Source organism: Lepeophtheirus salmonis, unplaced genomic scaffold (genome assembly GCF_016086655.4).
Source record: "Lepeophtheirus salmonis unplaced genomic scaffold, UVic_Lsal_1.4 unplaced_contig_15238_pilon, whole genome shotgun sequence".
NCBI lineage: Eukaryota > Metazoa > Arthropoda > Copepoda > Siphonostomatoida > Caligidae > Lepeophtheirus > Lepeophtheirus salmonis.
In genome coordinates, this window is record NW_027291352.1 from 1960 (window position 1) to 11317 (window position 9358).

At 34.3% G+C, this 9358-nt stretch overlaps 2 protein-coding genes across 2 annotated transcripts; one reads left to right on the plus strand and one right to left on the minus strand.

The window, feature by feature from the left end:
- Positions 1 to 307: 307 nt before the first annotated feature.
- LOC121131005 (beta,beta-carotene 15,15'-dioxygenase-like) lies at positions 308 to 1136 on the minus strand (the record flags this gene model as incomplete). The annotated part of the gene is made up of 1 exon (XM_040726608.1): positions 308 to 1136. A coding segment is annotated over exon 1 (829 nt), but the record flags the coding sequence as incomplete, so codon positions are not given.
- Positions 1137 to 6249: 5113 nt separating this feature from the next.
- On the plus strand, positions 6250 to 6609 carry LOC139907471 (uncharacterized). Its single transcript, XM_071893900.1, has one exon. It carries the CDS (start codon positions 6250 to 6252, stop codon positions 6607 to 6609), a length of 360 nt encoding a protein of 119 aa, XP_071750001.1.
- The last annotated feature ends 2749 nt before the right edge of the window (positions 6610 to 9358 follow it).

Consider the following 9358-nt stretch of genomic DNA (forward strand, 5'->3'; position numbering starts at 1 on the left):
TAAATCCAAAAGAGGAGCCTAACAAAAGTTGCAGTCCTTTTTTAGCTCCCCTGTATGCTCAAAATTACAATTTTCATTTGAAAAAGATTATAACTACTTATACTTATATTGATTACTTAAAAATATTTCAAAGATAAAGTTTGGAGTACAATAATAATAAATTTTTGAAATTGTTGAACAACTGCTTCATTTATTCAAATTACTTATATATGGAGACAATACAAATCAAATCTTTTTAATAATTATAAGTAAATTAGAAGTATAAAAAAATGCTTGTTTCTGAGGTTCAGGTTATTTAAAAGATTACAAACAATGGGGAGAGTAGAAAGAGTCAGAGAACTCAATTGAAATGGACAGTCACAATGAACACGAGACAACTCCTTCATACTATGAGCATCGATGAAAATCATGTAGGATTTGGAAAAGTCTCCAGTAGAATGAGAGACCCAAGAAATGAGAACACCCTCATCTTCATATTGCCCAGATGGATTAGGAATAAACATACTTTTACAAGGTCTCCAATACTCATTTTCGCCTCTCCACATCAGAGTGTGTCTATTCTCAACATCGAATTTAATTATTGAATTTCCACTCTGGCCATATGTGAATTGATACTTTCTACCATTGTAATTGGGGTTGATACAGGGATACATCAGTTTGGACTCACGAAACAAGTACTGAGGACGAAGAATATTCCTGCTAGTTCCATGACTCATCATGGAGGAATCTCTAGAGGGGCAGTAGGAAGAATAAGTCAATTCCATTCCCCTGGAGGTGGTGCTGAGAGGAAGACGGAATCTCATGATTTTGGAAGAAGAGTATCTCTCTCGGAAGAATCGAGAGGAAGGAGATCTCATGGATGAAGAGAAATCAGCGTCCTCAAAGCCCATGACATCAATGACAACGTTGTTCTCATACTCGTAGCAGTTGACAAAGTTGTAGAAGAAGTATGGTTTATCCGTCACGTAGCTCATTTCCATGCGTCTACCAGTTCTTTTGTCCATGATGTAGAAGTAATTGCTTTCTCCTTGCATATACTCCATGCCATAATCTCCTGAGAATCTTTGGTTGTTAGCAAAGTGTCTCGCATCTAATCCACAGGGCTGCTCACAAAAGATCAAATAGTTGTCTGTCATTCCATAGGCATGAAAAATCCAATGTGATTGGGGAATCGTGATGGAATGGTTCCAATGACTTGATAGTTGCTCATTTCAAAGGATCCTGGATATTTTAGGAAGTGATAATTATTGTTTCCTTCAGAAAAGGAAGCCCCCATGTTAAAATAGTCTCCATTGAGGTCTCTCAAGGGAGTCCCGTTTGGATTCGGATGAATTGTGACATATCTCTGTTGTTGAAGGATGGACTCAAGTTACCAAAGCGATAGAATGGGAAATATCCATGACCTTGTTGATCATTGAAGGATTTGTATCCAGCCATAGAAGAGGTAGCTCCTTCTTTTGTTTCATTGTAGATGTTGTTATGACTTCCGTGAGTATTATTCATGCCTCTATCGGGTCTCATGAAACGAGTCATGAAATTGCTTGGATCATCCATTCTGAAAGAGTTCATCATGGGCTGAGCTTCGAAAGGGCTCATATCATAAGTTGAGGAACTTCTTCTTCCAGACATTATGTTTCTGAACCATTCAGGGAGACTTTGGCCTCTGAAAGAGTCTCTCATTTGAGTAAAATTGTTACTCATTTCTCTATTCATGTTGAAGCTTTGGTTTGGTTTTGTTACTCTTTTGGAGATGAACTGATGATGATTTCATGGAGTGAAGCTCCTTTTATACAATAGACGTGATCACACTTCATTTAATTATTATGGTTGAATTCTCGTACACAGGGAGACTACATTTCTGTATTGATTGCATTATCCTTTTAAGGTGCTTCTTATTTTTTGAGTCAATATTATTATTCAAATTAATTTTCTTATATTTAAAAATTAACAATTTACTTAGATATGTAATAATTACCACATTGAAAGTTAACTTTTATTTGGATTAGCAATTTGTTAGTCTTTAGTTACGTGACATATAATCAAGTCATATAAATAAATAGAATAACAATAGCTATAATTTTTGGCTAGAATGAATGATTAGAAGAACAATTATAGCATAAGTAGTTTTGAAAGTAATTGGCAAGTTCACAACATAGAATTTAACTAAATTTTGGCATAGAAAAAATAAAGACTTTGATTGTTTATTTCTTATTATAATTTGATACTCCACAAATACTTTGGTAATCATATTAAAACAAAAGTCCGTTGGAGAATAGAGACGTTCTCTATTTATTTGCTCAAAGACTTGAAGTTTAGGGTCTTCGAGACCAGATTCACTGAAAGTTACTAAGGGGAAATATTTTGAAGATACAAGAAAGTCGAGACAATAATTACATTTCAGTCTTGAAGTTTGTGACCGTGTAATATAGCCAGAAATTACATACAAAAGAGCTTCGTCACTTCTTTCAAGTTCATAAGTCATCTCGTTTTCCTCGATTGAAGCCAAAATTATTGTTTTGGACTTGATTATGTCCACATCTTGAATTTGAGATCTACTTGAATGAATTTTCCTTATTTGTCACATATTAAGCCCATCAAATTTAGCAAGTGAGAGTATTCTAATTTTTTTCTCAGCGTCAAGTATTTGTCTTACTGAAACATATTAGTTTGCTCCAGAGGCCTGACGGTACAAGCTGAATCTGGATTCTATAAAATCACTTTGTACTTGACCAGTATTTAAACTCCCAGTTCATGAGTAAATGTTGAGCAAGCTTTATGGCTGCACTTGTAGTTTGCTTCAAGACTGTAAAGGTTTCAATTGTAAGTTCCATTTGGTGATTTTTTGTTTCTTCCTGCCAACCCTTGAACTTGGAAATATATTCAAAATAATCCTGTCCTGCTCTGAGTGGTTCCTTTGAAGTATCCCTATTTCGAACTCCCGCAGAAGGTGAAACCAACTTTTTTAATATTTAGTCCGACAACTGGGTACACAACATCAATCTGGTATGATTTTAAAATAAACACTGTAAGCATGGCATCAAATTTAGTATCATGATCTTCATTATAACAATAATATTATCATATAATAATCAAAAGTAGGATCCTTATTATAATGAGAAAAGCTGATGTCAAACAGTATTTGAAGAGCAATTAAATAAAATATATTTGAAACACCATATTTGTAGGTAAATATCAATACTTTCATATTGTTCTAACAGTTTATAATACAAACTAACGAAGCAGAGTCTCAAATTTTTGCCTTTGATGATTCAAAAATTTTATGTATGAAATGGGTAGACATGACATAAAGAGACATTGTGCCAAAAGTACTTTAATATTCATGCATAAACACAAGGTTATTAAAAATAATTTGTAAGTCGACCTTTGCGTGTTGAGTTTTTGTTGGTTTCCCGCTCCAAAGTGACCACACAGCAAAGTCCAGCTTGTTCAAATCTGGCGAGGAAGGGGCAACATTTCTTTGCCTCTTTACGTCTAGAGCCTGCTGGCCTTCATGAACTCTTTCAGAAGGTGACGTAGGGTCCTCGTGTATGAGAACAATCCCAAGTCGCACTTCACCGCAATCCTGATGGTCCTAGAAGCCACATAGAAGAAATTGGTGTGATGATTAATCGATTTGGCGTGTTGATCTTCTTCTCCATGCTTGACAGGAACTCCACATCTCTTTAAATTATTCCCTCTATTTGTCTAAGAGCAGACTGGTCCAATGGAGGACTGGGATACTATCTGAGTCAAAAATTGTCATTATCATTCTCAAATATCAGAATGTTGCTCTGATGGATAAAAAATTACACTTGTAATATCAAGATTTCTATCTGATACTGAAAACTATATGTACTGGTAGAGGGAGAAATGTTGGAATGAGTATGGACATTGGAACAAACAAATTGTTTTACTCAAGGATGTGACAAATTGGTGCATGTAACAGTCATTAGCTGCTCGTTAAGCTATTAAGAAATCGAACTATTATAAATGAAATTCCAAATATGTGCCTATTTAGCTCAGAATTAAATAGCGAACGTTAATGTGGAAGTTAAATATTCTTCATTTGCCTGGTATAACAAATTCAGTCACTGACGCAATGTCAAGAAATCCAATGGAAAGCAGAGGTGAGTTGACTATAGATGAACAGGAGGAGTTGTTGATGGCGTTATTAAGGTATGAACCTGAGTTGGGAAGAATCACATGGAAAAAATCGTAGATGTAAACGAGACCGAACACCTTTTCTCAGACACTGCTGATAATGATGGAGGACGAAGTTCTGAAAGAAAATCTATCAAGGGGAAAGAGAAAAACAAACCTATTTGGAAGTCTTTGTACCAAATGTGTGGGGTAATTATGTACCAGGATAAATTGTTTGTAATAGAACCACGTCGCAAGGAAGTGTTGAAGATATTGCATGCCGCACATCAGGGCACCCCAGCAATTATATCTCAATGAAATTTTTTTAGTGGGGCTACAGGGCCTTCAGTCCATCCCCTACGGACGCCCCTGGTAACGTCGTGTAGAATGTTAATATCACAAATAATTCTAATAATGACTATGTTCTAACATTAATAACGAGTTATTAATTGTTTCGTCATAAGTAATCAATAAAACTATAACTTAAATCAGGATTCTGTTTTATTTATCTCTGAACAAAATTATCTTAAAATACGAGAGAAGTAATTGCCTAATTTTTATACCTAAAATTTATTTAAGTATTAAATATGTAAAGAACCGATCCAAATCCGAAAAAATGTGGATATGTCCTATCTTTACCTGGGATATAAAGCAGATGACCCGGGCTATAAAAAACAGATAATATGTTATTTTTACATATGTTTCTAATGAATCTCAAGAAAAAAGTAATAGATAAAGGACATTAAAAAGTAAAACACTCGACTGGGAATTCATTTTTTAATAAAATATCGAAGTTAAGATCTGAGTTGAAGCAAGCACGAGTTCAACCATTGTTTCCATGTGAAAGTTATTCTCCCTTCAACAACTTCTGAATAAATTTATAAAATGTTATGGATCAGTTTATGATGTAAACATAGGAGTGAACTGAATAATTTAAGAAGCACCTTAAAGGGGTATCCAGATAGAAAGTAAAGGATTAAAAGTCCCTGTGAACCATACTAAAATTAAATGAAGTGTGATCACGTCTATTGTATAAAAGGAGCTTCACTCCATGAAATCATCATCAGTTCATCTCCAAAAGAGTAACAAAACCAAACCAAAGCTTCAACATGAATAGAGAAATGAGTAACAATTTTACTCAAATGAGAGACTCTTTCAGAGGCCAAAGTCTCCCTGAATGGTTCAGAAACATAATGTCTGGAAGAAGAAGTTCCTCAACTTATGATATGAGCCCTTTCGAAGCTCAGCCCATGATAAACTCTTTCAGAATGGATGATCCAAGCAATTTCATGACTCGTTTCATGAGACCCGATAGAGGCATGAATAATACTCACGGAAGTCATAACAACATCTACAATGAAACAAAAGAAGGAGCTACCTCTTCTATGGCTGGATACAAATCCTTCAATGATCAACAAGGTCATGGATATTTCCCATTCTATCGCTTTGGTAACTTGAGTCCATCCTTCAACAACAGAGATATGTCACAATTCATCCGAATCCAAACGGGACTCCCCTTGAGAGACCTCAATGGAGACTATTTTAACATGGGGGCTTCCTTTTCTGAAGGAAACAATAATTATCACTTCCTAAAATATCCAGGATCCTTTGAAATGAGCAACTATCAAGTCATTGGAACCATTCCATCACGATTCCCCAATCACATTGGATTTTTTTTTCATGCCTATGGAATGACAGACAACTATTTGATCTTTTGTGAGCAGCCCTGTGGATTAGATGCGAGACACTTTGCTAACAACCAAAGATTCTCAGGAGATTATGGCATGGAGTATATGCAAGGAGAAAGCAATTACTTCTACATCATGGACAAAAGAACTGGTAGACGCATGGAAATGAGCTACGTGACGGATAAACCATACTTCTTCTACAACTTTGTCAACTGCTACGAGTATGAGAACAACGTTGTCATTGATGTCATGGGCTTTGAGGACGCTGATTTCTCTTCATCCATGAGATCTCCTTCCTCTCGATTCTTCCGAGAGAGATACTCTTCTTCCAAAATCATGAGATTCCGTCTTCCTCTCAGCACCACCTCAGGGGAATGGAATTGACTTATTCTTCCTACTGCCCTCTAGAGATTCCTCCATGATGAGTCATGGAACTAGCAGGAATATTCTTCGTCCTCAGTACTTGTTTCGTGAGTCCAAACTGATGTATCCCTGTATCAACCCCAATTACAATGGTAGAAAGTATCAATTCACATATGGCCAGAGTGGAAATTCAATAATTAAATTCGATGTTGAGAATAGACACACTCTGATGTGGAGAGGCGAAAATGAGTATTGGAGACCTTGTAAAAGTATGTTTATTCCTAATCCATCTGGGCAATATGAAGATGAGGGTGTTCTCATTTCTTGGGTCTCTCATTCTACTGGAGACTTTTCCAAATCCTACATGATTTTCATCGATGCTCATAGTATGAAGGGAGTTGTCTCGTGTTCATTGTGACTGTCCATTTCCAATTGAGTTCTCTGACTCTTTCTACTCTCCCCATTGTTTGTAATCTTTTAAATAACCTGAACCTCAGAAACAAGCATTTTTATACTTCTAATTTACTTATAATTATTAAAAGATTTGATTTGTATTGTCTCCATATATAAGTAATTTGAATAAATGAAGCAGTTGTTCAACAATTTCAAAAAATTTATTATTATTGTACTCCAAACTTTATCTTTGAAATATTTTTAAGTAATCAATATAAGTATAAGTAGTTATAATCTTTCAAATGAAAATTGTAATTTTGAGCATACAGGGGAGCTAAAAAAAGGACTGCAACTTTTGTTGGGCTCCTCTTTTGGATTTAAAAACAAATAATAATATGAAGCTTCACAATATTAAAAAAGGAAATTCATGATTTTTTTATCCTTTTTTTAGTATGATTGTTTTTTACCAATGGATTTGAGCCAAGTATTCCATTCATGATCTTTATGTTGGCCAAAAATAATTAAATAACACTTTAAATATAACTTTATCAATCAAAGCTGATGAAAAGAATAAAATTGGTGTACACTTAAGTCTCTTTGATCAGAGTCCTTTGGGCCATTAGCAAGATTTTTAAAGATCAATGAAAATATGGGAAATAACAAACTAGATAATAGAGTAAATACTCAATCATCGTTACAAGTAAAAAACAAAATCATAAAACCGTTGATTAAAAATATGATTTTTCGAGAATATTTCTACATATATTGTAAACCAACCGGCCGTCGTAACCTTAATCCTGATCATTCTTAAGGATTCTTAGAGTGTCACTTCCAGATAAGTTTATTTTATCATTGAATACTTAGTATTATGATCAAAGATGAAAATAACATGATAATAGAGGCTTTTGTAGTTGCTATCTGAATATATATTTTTTTATTCTCCAAAGCTGTTGTCATTATTCTTCCATTCTTGAAGAGAACATATAACCTATACGTATAAAGTAACCACTAGTTCATGAAGAGGAAATGTGATACTGGTATTTGTTATAGAGTAGTAAATCTTCATTCTTGTTCACCTCAGAGTAGAATGGAGGATCGACATCGGAGTAAATCTTAGGATGACGTCGTTAATTTTGGTTTTATTTTTACCCGGATAAATTTATTTTCTTCTATAATATAAATGATAGAGCCTACGGAAAATGTGCAGTTTCTTTAGTTCCCTCTTAGTGGACATCCAGAACTATTTCAATTCCCATCAGCTCTTAAAGTCATACATAGGGCTACATGAAATATCTGCTCGAATTTTAGGCATATTAGTTCGGGACTCATTTTTAACAATATGATTTGCTCGAGCTTGTCAGACTCTGGCTTCTCATAAAAATACTGATGCTGTTATGTTCCCTTAATTGTTGAGGAATACAATCTTCAGTAGCTACGTTAGGCACAAAACTTGGAGATGACGTTTTAAAAGACCTGTATAAGTAGTTATAATCTTTCAAATGAGAATGTAATTTAGCTAAAGACTGGCTTTAGGCTCTCATTAAAAAACAAATAATAATATGAAGCTTCACAATATTAAAAAGGAAATTCATGAATTTTTATCCTTTTTTTAGTATGATATTTTTTTACCTAAAAACCTTTTAAAAAGGATGCAAATCGGATGTGGTATAAGGGAAGTCGCAGTAGCTACTCACCTGAGCTCCGAGCATTTCCTTTGACATTGCCACTCTACTCGACATATAAGTTATATAGAAATACCTTTGACTTATGCCTACCTAGTCTAAGTAACATTCGAAACTGGTATTCGAATGTGGATAGTGATCCAGGTTTTACCCAACCTTCCTTTTATATTCTTAAATGGAAGGCGAATAAAGCTCTCGAATCTAACGAAGAAATTCTTGTCAATTTGACATTAGACGAAATTTCAGTTTAAAAAAAAAAATTCAATGGAATGGGAAATTGTATTGGAAACATGTATAGAAGCTGAAAAATGTATCTTGAGATTCAAAATTCAAGGTGTTCTCAAGACCAAAGCTACTGTGATACAAAACACTATTACCAGCCGTATCCTACAAATAGGCAATTATAAGTCCTAGATATTTAAGGAACTTGAATCTCATAGTCTTGACAGCTCATCATTAAATAACCATATCCTTAAATTACAAAAACGTATTATCTTGACATATTCTAAAATTAGGCTTCATCATGAAGCCAGCCTCGTTTCTGAGCATTTTAAAAGATTATTTATACGAAAGTCTCTATTGAAACAGATTCTTTTTAAGAATCAATGTTTTTAAGGTCTTCAATATCCTGTGTATACTATATTTGTATTTTCTAAAAATAAATAGTAGCAAAGATTGTTTTAATAAAATTATTCTAGTTTATTGTTTGTTCTGATGTAACATGGCTGCTCAAGGAAAACTGACTTTATTGTATATCATAAATGTTATCAATGAGAAGGATAAAGGTCACGGGGCAAGATGTAAGTGAATGTAGACGCTGAACGTTGAAAGTATAAGAGTACTATAGCTAAAGGATTCCCGATTATAGGCATTAACAGACGACATAGTACATAAATGAATTTGGATTATAAGGGCAAGGAGAAGAACTTGGATCTTATCTTTATCTTAAGCCTTATAAAGCTTCGAGAATATCGTTGTGCCACCAATGTTCGAAGTGAGAGTGAAGTTTTTCTATATACAAATAAACTTGAGATAGGCTACCTAAGATAGGCTTGACTCTCCGTTATCTTTGCCAATTGAGTATCCAGTTAT